Source organism: Acomys russatus, chromosome 8, assembly GCF_903995435.1.
Source record: "Acomys russatus chromosome 8, mAcoRus1.1, whole genome shotgun sequence".
Taxonomy (NCBI): domain Eukaryota; kingdom Metazoa; phylum Chordata; class Mammalia; order Rodentia; family Muridae; genus Acomys; species Acomys russatus.
The window spans coordinates 20,991,141-21,005,574 of NC_067144.1; the positions used below are offsets into that span (position 1 = coordinate 20,991,141).

At 41.9% G+C, this 14,434-nt stretch overlaps 1 protein-coding gene across 1 annotated transcript in view; it reads left to right on the forward strand.

The window, feature by feature from the left end:
• Nucleotides 1-11,036, forward strand: part of Polq (DNA polymerase theta) — a 79,434-nt gene extending 68,398 nt beyond the window's left edge. Inside the window, exons 25-30 of the mRNA XM_051149887.1 lie at nucleotides 2,547-2,731; nucleotides 4,790-4,901; nucleotides 6,588-6,712; nucleotides 9,642-9,795; nucleotides 10,335-10,450; nucleotides 10,810-11,036. Of these exons, the coding sequence (XP_051005844.1) occupies nucleotides 2,547-2,731; nucleotides 4,790-4,901; nucleotides 6,588-6,712; nucleotides 9,642-9,795; nucleotides 10,335-10,450; nucleotides 10,810-10,923 (806 nt within the window). The 3' untranslated portion in view covers nucleotides 10,924-11,036. The remainder of the gene's footprint in view (nucleotides 1-2,546; nucleotides 2,732-4,789; nucleotides 4,902-6,587; nucleotides 6,713-9,641; nucleotides 9,796-10,334; nucleotides 10,451-10,809) is intronic.
• The last annotated feature ends 3,398 nt before the right edge of the window (nucleotides 11,037-14,434 follow it).

Genomic DNA, 14,434 nt, shown 5'->3' on the forward strand with positions numbered 1-14,434 from the left:
AAAAATCTTTTTATTATTATTATTATTATTATTATTATTATTATTATTATTATTATTATTATTATTTTAGTGTTTTTTTTTTTGTTTTTTTTTTTTTTTTTTTTTGAGACAGGGTTTCTCTGTGTAGCCTTGGCTGTCCTGGACTCCCTTTGTAGGCCAGGCTGGCTTGGAATTCATAGATATCCGCCTGCCTCTGCCTCCACAAATGCTGGAGGTTGGATTAAAGGCATGCGCCACCACGCCCAACTATATCTTTATTTAAAACTTTATTATTTATTCATTTTACATTCTGATTGCAGCCCCCTTCCTCCCAGTCTCCCACCTCACAACTCTTTCCCCCATTCTCCCCTCTTTTCTCCTCAGAAGAGGGGGCAGTCCCTCATGGGTACCCTCATGGGTACCAACCTATCCTGGCACATTAAGCTGTTGCAGGACTAGGTACAGCCTCTCCCACTGAGACCAGACAAGGCAGCCCAGTTAGGGGAATGGAATGATATCTAAAGCAGGCCTCAGAGTCAGAGAGGGTCCCCACATGAAGACCAAGCTGTGCATCTGCTACATGTGTGCAGGGGACCTAGGGCCAGTCCATGCAAGCTCTTCAGTTGGTGCTTCAGTCTCTGAGCCCCTATGGACCCAGGCCAGTTGACTCTGTAGGTCTTCTTGTGGAGTTCTTGACCCCTCAGATCACTCAATCCTTCCCCCAGCTCTTCCACAGGACTCCCCGAGCTCTGTCTAATGTTTGGCTGTGGGTCTCTGCGTCTGTTTCCATCAGCTGTTGGGTGAAGCCACTCAGAGGAGCTATGCTAGGCTCCTGTCTATAAGCATAGCAGAGTAATGTTAATAGTGTCAGGGATTGGTTCTCTCCCATGGGGTGGGTATCAAGTAGGGCCAGTCTTTGGTTGGCTAGTCAACATATGTGTGTGTGTGTGTGTGTGTGTGTGTGTGTGTGTGTGTGTGTATGTGTGTATTTTTAAATTTCTGGTATTTGAAAAAACAATTTTTAAAAATTACTTGATTCTCCCAAGCAGGTTTATCACTTTGAGGATAGACATATTTATAACCCACATTAGCTGCAAAGGGATTGCTGTGCGTGTTCTGCTGTGTGTTCTCATGTTATGCATGGTTCCTTTCCAAATTCTTACCAGTGCTGCCTGCCTGATAGGGCCAAGCTCTAGGGTCAGTTTCCTTGGATCAGAAGGAGCACCGCCCCCTGCAGGCTTTCTGGAAGTGCTAGCATTCGGAAGCTTCACAGTTGCTCACCTTGCTCCCTAGTGTTTGTTGCACACTTCCCTGAGTGTGTGGTGCAGACTTCTGGATGCTGCAATTTCAAGTGAGGAAAATGTATTTCTGGCTATAGGTTTAATTTCCAGTCCTCTTAGTATGAGTGAGAGTCAATGTTCTTATATTTGAGGTTTTCTGTCTTTATTATTTCAGTAAACTTACTTAGAAAGTTTGATTTTGCAACCACTTGTCCTCTGTGCTAGCAGTTAAGATATCTTTCCTACTTTGATCATAATATTTGCTTCTGCCTTTCACATCTTATCAAATTATTTGTAACCCATAGGAAGCTTGTCTTACTTCCTTAGTGCTCTTCTCCTACTGCTAGCTTGATTTTTTCAATGAATATCTCTGTTGTTCTTGAACTGAACCACACTTATTGAACACCAGTTTGTCTGTTACTTATTTGTTCAACACCCATTTCTTTCTATAAAAAAAAGAGATTGAGTATATTTATTTATTTTTCTTTTTATTTATTCTCTTATGTATTACATCCTGACTGCAGTTTCCCCTCATTGTCCTCTCCCCCCACCTTCCCTTTTCCCAGACCTATCCCCCCCCCTACAACACACACACTCCGCTCTACCTCCTCTCAGAAAAGAGCAGGCCTGCTAGGGATATCAACCAAACATAGCATAGCAAGTTAAGACCAGGCCCATATTCTCCCATCAAGGCTGGATGAGGCAATCTAGTGTGAGAAAAAGAGTAGTAAAGGCAGGCAGAAGAGTCAGAGACACCCCCGCCCCCCCCCACACTGTTAGGAATCCCACAAGAATACCAAGCTTTATAACTACAGCATATATGCAGAGGACTTAGGGCAGACATGGCTCCCTGGTCTTTGTGAGCCCACTTGAGTCCTTGTCATCAACAGCCATTTCTTAAAGGTATATTCTATAAAATGTTTTCTGTAAACCTATTGTGTATAACATTTTCTGTATAACAAAGGCAAACATAAGCCTCTTACTCTGAGGAACAGGAAAAGCATGAGAGATTGTGTGCTGAGAGAAGCATGTAGATTGTGTGCTTGGTGCAGTGGAAGCCCTGAGCAAGGCATCCACTGTCACGGGACCATATCAGGGGTGGCCTGGTATATACTGCATACGAATGAAAACTTAGAAACACGAGCATGCCCAGAAACAAACTGTGTTGTACTTGAAATAAAACTCCAACTTTTGAACACAAGGCCTTAAAGTTGTTAACTACATTTCTGTCCCTTGCTGGCAGCTCTGTGGAGCTGTGCTGTCTTTTAAAGTAGGTGTGCCTTTCAGGTGGGGTAATACTGGCTGCTGACTACTCTCAGCTTGAACTGAGGATCCTGGCTCACTTAGCTCACGATTGTCGACTCATCCAAGTCTTAAACAGCGGGGCAGATGTGTTCAGGAGCATCGCCGCTGAGTGGAAGATGATTGAGCCTGATTCTGTTGGCGATGAGCTGAGGCAACAAGCAAAGCAGGTGAACTCAGTGGGCGAGCTTCATATAAATGAAAGGAGTTAATTAAATGCTCACGGCACTTTAACCTGTTCAGTAATTTCTGTTGAGGAATGATTTCTGTCTGGATCTTTCAAGTTACATTCACTGGAGTCTAGTCTGTCTTGTATTCATCATAGGGTCCTCCCATTCCCCAGACACAGTAGAATGAACCAGATTAAACTCAGGTCTGTGAGCAGTTAGTCCCAAGAGAGCACTGTATGTTTAAGTAGATGTTTACCTGCAAGTGGCAGGGACAGTGGAGGCAGCTGTGACACATGAGGAAGAATGTGTGTTTTAAATCTCTAGCCAGTAAGTGTTTTGGCAGAAAGGTCCATGTTTTCATGTCTATAGTTTCTTACAGCATTACGCCACAGTGCTTTTGAAAACACAGTTGGATTGTAATGATGACGGAGCTGTGAGCTGTTCAGCAGCTGCTCTTGCACTTTTACAGTGGGTCACTGTTAGTCACAGACGAGGCGAAAGCATGTTCCCATCTCCCAGCTAGATTCATACCAACACTTTCTAACCACACACCGTGTGGGAAGTCAGATGCTCTGGGTTCACTGGCGTCTTGGACTTAGCTGGCGTAAAACACTTCCTCTCACAACGCAGCTCAGCACCACGCCTGTCCCCACTGTTCACAATGCCAGCTCTGCTCCTCTCCTGAACCTGCAGTTAGCAACAGTCAAACCCTTGGTAATATAGATAAAATGTTCCTAAAATTAAGCCTCATGCCCAGCTCCTTAGACGATGTCATTTATACCTCTGGTTTAGAGAGGGGAGGAAGAGATGCACGTTGGAGGTTTGTTTACACTTACTTTTAATGGTGGAGTCAGGACATCTGACTTCTGAATCCACAGCTATCCGGGGTGATGCTGTCTGTATGTCAGTGCTCGCCCGACCCAACAGTGAGCATGCTAGAACAGCAGTTGTGCTCGACATGCAGTGAATGGTGTATCCCCAGGTCTTGCTGAGATCTTAGACTACACTAATCCATACAAGCTAAAGCGGACGTGCAGAGTATGCCAGGAATCACAACAAAGTAGGTTAAAAGGCAAAAGGAAGAATAAACAGGCTTAAAGTAAAAAAGCTTTTGGTCAGATGTGGTGACACACACATTCATGCCCCAGGGCAGAGCTGGGAGTGTTGGTGTGGTGTGGTTGTCCTGAGTTCAAGGTCAGGCTGGTCTGCATAGCAAGTCAGGCCAGCCAGATCTACATAGTGAAATCCTATCTCAAAAGCAAAAAACTCCACAAAATAGTTAAGAAAGGAGGATGAGATCCCTTTAGTGTGTCACATTAAAAGGTTTTAGAATTCTGATAAGCATTTTATCAGATAAGCAAGTTGTTTTTTTTTAATATTTTATAACATCCATGTGAAGCTTGCTTTGTGTCAGTTTCCTAAGTACCCACAAGCCATCACTTTTTATTGCAGCAGCCTCATAATGTAAATACTTCCCCTTTTGGCTATGAAGAGGTCAGGTGGTTCTGGCTAGACCATACATGACTGCACACAGGACTTGCCATTGACTTAAGTAGCTCATTTCCTCCACCGCTTTAATATTTACTTCCAAGGTTTTGTTGATACTTAACCCAGGTTAATTTCACATTTGTGGGCTGTGAGACTTTAGGCAGCTGTGAGTTGAAGATATTTCTTTACAGTCAAGTTTCCCCTATTTTCAAACTGTTTGCTCCTGTCTTACTCATGGACAAGAACAGGAAGATTTGCAAACTTTCTTCACTGACTTCTGGGCATTTCCTGAGCAGACACCATTGAGATACTCTGGGGACTAAAACCTATCCTTATGGCTGGTGGGTGAAAACCAAATGGAAATCAATCTTTTATATTGACTGCTCCCCTCCCTCATTCAAATTCATTCATATTGTCACATTAAAAAATAATGCTCAAAGGCAGAACAGATGCATGCTGGGTCTGACCCACCAATGCTGACCTATTCATTCTTTTGGTTCACTATGAGGTTTATTTACATCTTGTATAGTTCCAACCTTCAACTTACTGACTGTAGTGTCTCCTTTTCAGATTTGCTATGGAATTATATATGGCATGGGAGCGAAATCTTTAGGAGAGCAGATGGGCATTAAAGAAAACGATGCTGCTTGCTATATTGACTCTTTCAAGTCCAGATACACAGGTAAGAAGTCAAACTAAGGATTTTGTAGTTGTAATTTAGCATTACAGAAATATATTAAAATATTTATTAATCAGAAGTTTTAGCAGGAATTTTTGAGGGCAAGTGACATGCAGCTTACTGTCATTATTCACTTAGACCAGCCTGTTCAAACAAAGGCAGGGTCAGATGTAATGGCAGGTCTGTGCTTACCTCCAAAATGTGGAAGTCATCTTGTAATTAGGGTTTAGATAGCTTTAAATTGACATCAATACATTTATTAACTGTGTAAGAAACTCTGAGGGACTGTTACAGAGTACTTTGGATACTTTTAATTTTCTCTTCTTTTAAAAGGTTATTAAAATATAATTTACATACAATTAAAGTCACTGTTTTCATATACATCCATGAAGTTTGGCTCATGTATGCAGTCATATATTCTTTAATTCAGCCGAATACAAAACATGGGGAGGGACATTGTGGGGGGAGGTGGGTGGGGAAACTATAGCTGGGATGTAATATATGAGAGAAGAATAAATAAATAAAAGAGAAACAGAAGCCATTCAGTGACCCCTTGAAAAAAGCCTGTACTGATGAGAGATTTGTATTGTTTTGTTTTTTCTTTTCAAGACTGAAGTCATAGTACTCAGAAAGCCACTGGCCGTATCAAAAGCCCTGTCAGGGAGAAAGGCAGAGTGGAGAAATGAAAGGCTCTGGGATGAGGAGTCTCTCAGAGAAGACTCTGCAAGCTTGGCCATTTTCTGAACTCGTGTAATCTTCACTTTTAGATAGGAATCCTGGTCCTAACCACTTGCTATTGTAAAGTCATAACTACTGTGCTTTGTAGATAACTCATCTTATTGGAGACAGCCATGGGCCTTCTAGAAATAACACTGAACTAGAGACACAATTCATGTCCTCACAGAGCTGAAGTTCCTTTCAACATACTTTAGAGAGCAGCCATTAGGAACAGAATGTGTTTATCTTTCACCTTCTCAGATCTTCCAAGTAAACTCCATTTGTGGATGGATCTCCGCCCTTGATGTGGAGGCAAAGCGGAGAGCATCTAGAAGTAGGATTGATCCTCTGCTGAGCCCCCCAGAGCATGGCACCTCCCATGGTTGAAGGCAGGCAGGTCATGCTCGACAGGAGTTGCTTGACAGGAGTTTTGTTTTTTTTTTAACCACCCTTGTGTTTCTAGATTTTTATTTTCCCCCCTCAAATTTGAGTAAAAATTGCTTTAATTCTTGGAAAGACAGAAGACTTTGTTCAAAATAAGTAAAAGTGATGACGTTGCTGTAATAGAGTCACGGCGTGTCTTAAGAGGTGACCCAGTGACGTTTCAGATGCCACTGACGCTGAGCAAGCTGTGTGTCTGTGTGTGGGTTTGGGAGTGCACATAGTCTGAGGCATTTCATAGATGACTGTGAACTCCCCCAAACCTGGAGTTGACATTTAAGAAGCAGGAGTATGACGGAAAAGTGGGGAGGGGGAAAGAGATTCTGGGAACCCCACTTTCAGGATCACATGGACATGACACCCACAAGTAAGGCCCTTCAGGGATTAGGCGGTAGCTAAACGCAGGTGACCTAGTGTGACAGGCACGAGCGAGGGTTGCTCTGCCTAGTAGGAACAAGAACGAAGGGAACCAGGAGGCAGGTGGGACACAGGGTGGACTCGGTTGTTACTGCTGCTGTATTTCCTTTGTAGGGATTAATCATTTCATGAGGGACACAGTGAAGAACTGTAGAAGAGATGGATTTGTTCAGACCATTTTGGGAAGACGTCGATACTTGCCAGGAATCAAAGACAACAATCCTTATCACAAAGCTCATGTAAGTTGAAATTCCTCTGAGTTTTAACATTTCAGTGACTTCTACTGTTCAACAAAGACTGTAATGTTTGTAAGATTACATAATTTGATTTTCTAAATAAACAACGTTGGCCATTGGTTTTATAAAGGGCCTGTTCTGGAAAGGGCCCGGTCAGTTAGTACTTCAGCATGATAAGGATTAGCTTTGGTGACAAGTTGTAAATAAACATTTTTTTTCCAGCTCTGAGGCTGAACTTTTGGGCATCAGTCATGGAGGGCAGGCACTCTAAAGCTGAGCCATATTCCCACCTTCATCCCTCTTTGTCCCCCTTCCCTCCCCCAACTTTTTCAAAGAGAGCCTAAGTTGTATAGGCTGGCCTTGAACTCACTGGAACACAGGAAAACCTGGAAGTTCAGATGCTCCTGCCTCAGTCTTCTGAGTAGTTGGGACTACAGACCTGCACCACCAAACTCACTGCCCTCCACTTCCTGCTGTCCCATCGCACCCATTTGTTATGTTCTCCAGCGGTTACCTACTGCTCGTTAAACTCGGGTCCCCTTCAGTTCTACTTACTCTTTTTACTTTTTTATTAGGAGTTATTTGGCTGCTCAGAGATGAACAAGGCCGCTATAACACAACGACGCTGATCTATGAAGATGTTTGCTTAACTGATTGCTAAAATTGTTTTTAAATTGTAGAGTCATGAAAGTATTACAATTATGTGCAGATTTAAGCTTCTATTATAATCCAGATTCTCCAATGTTAATGCACTTTGTTCTGTCATTTCTCCATAATTTTGCATCTCAGTGTCTACTGTACAGCTTGAATCTGGGTGTGTCCAGCTTGTGTCTGGCACCCAAAGCTGTCAGGACACTGATGAGTGTTGGGGCCTTAAATAACAACTGGCTTTTGTCACATTTTCACTGTCTAGCCTCTATACACAGTGGCTTTTCAGGCTGTGTATCATCTTGGAGTCAACTAGACACTGTAATTGTTCATTTTGGAAACATAGGTCTTAAATTTTAAGTCAGGGAAGAAAGCAAGCATTCTTTCTGTACACCCAGCTGTCTAGTCACAGGGAGGAGGTGTGTCTTGTCAGGTCTAAATATGGGAGTCCCACCATCACCATGCAGAGTATAACATACAACCCCAAACTTGATTGGCCTCTGGAGAGTGATGAACACAAACCCAAATCCAAGCCAGTGAGGCAAGGAGACGAGATAGTGAGGCCTCCAGTGATTAGACCCAAATCCTCCACACTCTTGTTTTTTCCACAAGTACTTTTCTACCAGAATCTCCCAGAGTGTGTCACACTGATTCATCGCACTAATTTTTACAGACTTGTTACTTAGGAAGCTGCCGTGCCTCTGCCACCACCATCTTACCTGCTTCAGTGCTTTTGTTTTGTTTTTGTTTTCTACCAGCCTTCCCACAAGAGTTGTGTCTTTTAAGAACAAGGACCACGTCTTTTCCCTTTTGTATCTGCACTGTTGTGGAAGATAGGCCAGACTATTTCTCCTCATATGTGTGTGTCTCCCTAGAGTGCTGGCTTTGTGCTGCAACCTAGTGATTTCCCAGTCCATGTTCTGCTAGTTGGTTCTTGATCCTAGATAGGTTTCTCCAAGATCCTCAAGCCTATTAGATCTTGTCAGCTTTCCACCACCTTTTGGTTGCTCAGTATGGAATCTGTTGATTACTCCAAGAAAAAGAGTGACTTCCAATTCCAGGACTATTTCCCTTGGTTTCTTCCTTTAAAAATTTGCCTAGATCAGCTTGGTCTGTGGGCATGGTTGTAGAGATTGTCTTGATTGTTAAGTTGATGTAATAAGACCCAGCCCGCTGAGGGTGTCACCATTCCCTAGGCGGGAGTCAGGGGTGGTGTTGGTCCTGAACTATGGATGAAAGCGAGCAAAGGCCCACACTTTATTCTCTTTTTGATGTTGACTGTGCTTTGAGTTCCTGCCTCGATGATAAACTGTAGCTGGAATAATCACATAAATTCATTCTTCAAGTTGTTCTCAGTCAGGAAAATAAACTATGTATAAGGATTGAGAAAGGCAGCAGTGACAGTTGTGCAGCCCAGAAAGTAGGGCTGAGGGTTGTTATCTGTAGGCAGAGTATGTGGCACTCAGAAATCCAGTCACTTCGAAGAGTTTACAGTGGCTTTGTCAATAGTTCATCTCTTCAGCAGATGTTGAACATACTTTAGAAGCTGGTATGGCATCTTTAGAGGAACTCTCCGGTTACACCGACGGCCTTCCTTAAGAGATCCTCTTGCCATTTTATGAGACATTTTTGGGCACCACAAGTATTTATGAGCAGGTTGCACCTGGATATTAAACCAGGCTCCCTCTGATCGTTAAGATGATACTAGCAGCAGTTATGTCAGGGAAATTCTAACTTAATTCTTGGGAATCTATGTATCTTCTGACAGCTAATGATTAGCTTCTGCCACCTGTGAAAATCTCAGGTTCCTGTCAGAGGGCTTCAGACTTGCTGGCATAACTTTGTTTGGGACCAGGAAGCCACTGGCATGGGAAATAGCCAACCTGCACCACAAAGACTATTCCTTTGTCTATGTAGAATTAGGAGTATTTTAGGAATAAGTCTTTAGAGTGGAGTCTGTAAACACACCTCAGTGTTGTAGCTGTTCTAGCATAAACTGAGTTTGAGCTCCTGGATGTATTCTAAGTGCAGCGAGCGCAGCTCGGGTCCTAACTGAACGTGGGAGATGCTTAACCACAGTGATTCAGCTTCATGCTTAGTCTCGTCACATGGGAATGGCCCAGAAAGTAGGGCTGAGGGTTGTTATCTGTAGGATGCAGCCTACCTGCTGATGTCCTGGGTCACGTCTCAGTCCAGACTTCTGGCTGCAGATATGCCACTGAGCTGCGGGTACTGAGGGCCATGTTGACGCCTGTCCTTAAGCACCTTTAACTGTCTTTTCTAGGCTGAACGTCAGGCCATCAACACACGAGTCCAAGGGTCAGCTGCTGATATAGTCAAAATAGCCACAGTTAACATTCAGAAGCAATTGGAGACCTTCCACTCAACCTTCAAATCTCACGGTCACCGGGAAAGTATGCTCCAGAATGACCGAGCAGGTTTGTCTGCCAATGAGGCACTTCCTATATCAAAGATGGTGAAAATGATTGCGCCTAATGGTGGGTGTGGGAGGGCACACTTTATATTTTATTCCTAAGAATCCTCATATATTTTGGTACCAGATATCTTTATACTCTTAGAAATTCTTAATGACATCAAGGAATAGAAACACACTTCTGCCACAGGATGTTCCTAGCCACAGCAAGGCCCCAGGGAAGCCTTTGTGAACTGGCTGCTCCCTTGGGTGGTCCTCAAGCCTCTGTGGCTCAGGGTGAAGGGTACTTATGGGAAACAGGTTGGAGAAATTTAGAGCCGGCTCTTCATATCCTGTTTACTTCCTTGTTTCTGCAAGGAGTTATCAGGGATTTGAGTTTGCCTGCTGGGGAGCAGCCAGCATTTTCCTGATAGTTCTAAGACCTATTTGTTTTAATATATTAGTTAAAATTTCAAGTTTCTCAACTCCTTAAGAACAAAACAAAACCCACTTTCCTGTAGTTTGATGACATCCTGATCAGCTTTGCTTTTTTTCTCGGGGCAGGATTGTTGCCAAAGAGAAAACTTAAAGGGATGTTTTGTCCTATGAGAGGAGGGTTCTTCGTCCTTCAGCTTCATGACGAGCTTTTGTATGAAGTGGCTGAAGAGGATGTTGTTCAGGTATTTTTGCAGACACAGTCCATTTTGTAGGCATCAGGGTGGGGGTGAAAATCACCAGCTTTCTGCCATGCAAGGTCTATTTGGAACCAAAAGGCTGCATCAATGTTGAGTCCCTACAGGGAGAAAAGCTAAGCACTCAGTTTCATACAGAAAGTCTTGATGCAGAGATGTGTCTGAGGTCTTGCAATTTCTGAACTTTTCATCAGTGCAGGGCAGTCTGAATGCCTGGCTCATGTCCGGTTGTGCTTAAACACCACTGGATGCAGAGCAGCAGTCTGCTTTGTCCCTTTCTCAGTGGGTCAGCTGGGAAACGTCCTTTGATGGGATGGAGTTTATTAACCTCTTTTCTTTATTTGTAGGTAGCTCAGATTGTCAAGAATGAAATGGAGTGTGCTATGAAACTTTCTGTGAAGCTGAAAGTGAAAGTGAAAATAGGTACCAGCTGGGGAGAGCTGAGGGACTTTGATGTCTGACGTGCAGTTACCCAGGTCTGCAGACCCGCCTGGTGCAGACACAGTCTTTAGAAAGCACAGAGACTGCACCCTCCCCTGCTCCATGAGCACCAGCTCTCAGGTTCTGATGCACGTAACCGAGCACTTGTGTAGTGGGCTCCTGATGCATGCCACAGTCTAGTCCCTCCCTGTGTGTTAGACAATTTTGAGGGGAGGTTTATTAGTTATTCTCACTCTCAAAGAGTACCTATGAATTTGCCTTTCATGGTGTATTAGGCTTTAAACAGTCTCAGAATATTTGCTTGAAAAATGCGCTTAGCACTTCGGCCCTCCACTCTGTGGAGTATGAAGACATGGAGCCACTGCCTCGGGGACATTTTCATTCCTGTCACGCCGTAACCCCCACGAGCCACAGGCAGTGCTCACTTCAGGTACACTACGGTTTGCAGAGTGTGGGTGTTTTTTTCTTACAGTAAAAACTTGTGAAGTAGAATTTTTAAATCTTAGATCAGAATTCTATAAGATAGTAAGATATGGTGTGAAAGGAGACTAGAAGTGAATTTTTAAGAACTGTTGCTGCTTGCTCTTTTCTTCCCAGTTCCTACAATGAAAGTATCTGGAATACTCTAAAATGAGCTGTTCCCTGTCATGTTAGACACTGATTGCAGTTGAACCTAACACGGCCAGGCCAGGCAAATGCCCCTCAGTGCCTGTCTATATGTGTGATGTGGAGAGAATACTCAGGCTCAAAACTTTAATTTTTATGTTGTTCAAATAAATTTATGAGAAAAAATCTATTTGCTCTAAGAATTCCAGAGGCATTTGCCCCTCATTTAAAGAAATGTTTTTCTCTTAGATGATTGTGTAATGTGTTAATCATGATGAGAAGAGATACCTGCTCCATCAGATACAGTTGGATGGGGAGGGAGGGGCAGAAGATGGCCTCAAACTCTCAGTCCTGACTCCTGCTCTTAAGTGACAGAATTATAGGCATGAACTGCTATTTCATGCTTTATTCCTTGAGGTATTGTATATGTATATACATATACACATAAATAGTCATCTATACTGTGTTTTTTCAAGAAGAAAAGCTGTATTGCTCTCAGTTTCCTAGTGGGCTTTAGCTTGGTGAACTTAATTCTCCCCTCCACATAGCCTCCTAGACCTGTGCCCCAAATTCTAGGGTGACACCAACATGTACATCCCATGTGTCAGCACAGCCACTGTGTCCACCTGACTACCTGACTGTATTCCACCTAAGGCAGCCTTCAAGCTCAACCCACACATCCTGTGCTCTATCCCAGCCTACTATGTCCATATTAGGCACAGACATGACAAAAGTCCACATCACCAGACCTCATTACAAAATACAAATATGAATGACCTCACCAGTCTTAGGAATTCAAAACATGTAAGGAAAAGAACAGGTCAATGAGCTAAAGAGAATAAATGCCTAAGAAATGTTCAAGAAAACACAAACAGAAGTTTGATTAAAATGACAAAGACAACCCCAGATTGGAAAGCTGAACTATACTCAGCAACCTACGGAAGCTTCTCTAACACAAGACCACATACTGGGACACAAAACATGTCTTTACAAATACAGTGGACTGAAAAAGTCATTGCCTCCTATCTGACCACAATACAATAGAAACTTAAATTGACAACAAACAAACCAAGTAAGCACACAAACTCAGTTAACTTTTTGCTAACTAATTAGTGGGTTAAAGAGAAATGTCAATTAAAAACCCTGAAACTAAATGAAAATATAAGAATACCTTCAATGCATCCAGAGGTTTTTTATAAGAGAAATTTATAGCTGTAAGTGCCTACATTAAAAACTCAGAAAAGGCACAAATAAATGACTTCATAATGCAACTTAAAAATTTGGAAAAACAAGAACTAGACAAACCCAAACTCTGTAGATGACATGAAATTAAAAGAAATAAAATCAGATCAGAAATTAATGAACTAGAAACAAAGAAGATAATACAAAGAATTAACAAATCTAATATCTGGTTCTTTGTGAAGACAAACAAGACCGAGAGACTCTTTTCCCCAACTAACTAAAAGGAAAAGAGCACCTAAGTGGACAGGAACAACAGACACCAAAGAGTACTTGAAAACACTGTACTCCATTAAGTTGGAAAATCTAAGGGAAATGGACAGATTTCTAGATTCAGTCAAATCACCAAAATTCAACCAACAAGAGACCAACATGTAAAAGAGGAAATTGAAACAGTAGTATAAAGCCTAACTGAAAAAGATCCAGGCCAAGTTAGATTCATAACATAATTCTACCAGACTGCCAAAGAAGATCTACAGCTAACCCTTAAAATTATGAGTTGGGGAGAGACACTCCCAAATTCTTTCTATAAAGCCAATATTACTCTAATACCCAAGCCAGGTTAAAAAAAAAAAAAAGAAAAAAAGAAAAACTACAGGCCAACATACCTGATAAATATAGAATTAAAATACTCTCAAAACAAGTACAGACCTACATCAAGAGATCATCCACCATGACCAATTATGCTTTATGAGTAGTCCACCATACACTAGTCAATAAATGTAGTAAATCACATAGCTGGACGTAGAGACAAAAAGACCATCATCTTAATAGATGCAGAGAAAGCTTTTGACAAAACCCAACATAACAATGACAAGGTGTAGAGAGTAGTAATACAGGAAATGTATCTCAACATAATAAAACTGTATATGTGGAACTTACAGCCAACATTATCTTAAACAAAAACTTCCATTGAAATCAGGAACGACACAGTGCTGCCCAGTATCCCCAGCTCCCTTTTCAATATTGTACTTGAAGCACTAACTGAAACAATAATCCAAGAGACTAAAGTGATACAATGGAGGAGAGGCATTCCCATCTGTAGATGATGTGATGTCATACTAAGAAAGCTAAAAAAGTCTATCAGAGAACTTCTAGAAAAAGCCAACAGTTTTAGCAAAATATCAAGAAGCAGAAACTTATAAAAGTCAATAGTTTTTATATACACCAATGACAAATGCACAGGCAAAGATTATGGATGTGCTTGCATTCATAATAGTCTCTAAGAAAATAAAATGGGAATAATCCTAAGGTGGTAAAGGACCTTTACAATGAAAACTTAAACCTCTGAAGATAGATAAAGACAATAGAACCTGAAAAGAAAGCCCATGCTCATGGATTGATAGAATTAATATTATAAAAATGACCACTATCAAAATTCATTTATGGACTCCGTGCAATCCGAATCAAATTCCTCATCTCATTCTTCACTGAAATAGAAAATTCATATGGAAGCACTAGAGACCCTAAGTAACCAAAACAATCCTGAACAAAACTAACAACACTGGAGAGACTGCCATTCCAGGCCTCATGATATTGTAGAGCCATACTAATAAAACCAGTATAGGCCTTGCACAAAAGCAGACTGCTAGGCCAGTGGAACAAAATAGAAGACCCAAACATGAATACAAATAGCTATAGCTAGCTACTACTTGCCAATGGTACAAAAAACCAAAACCAAAACAA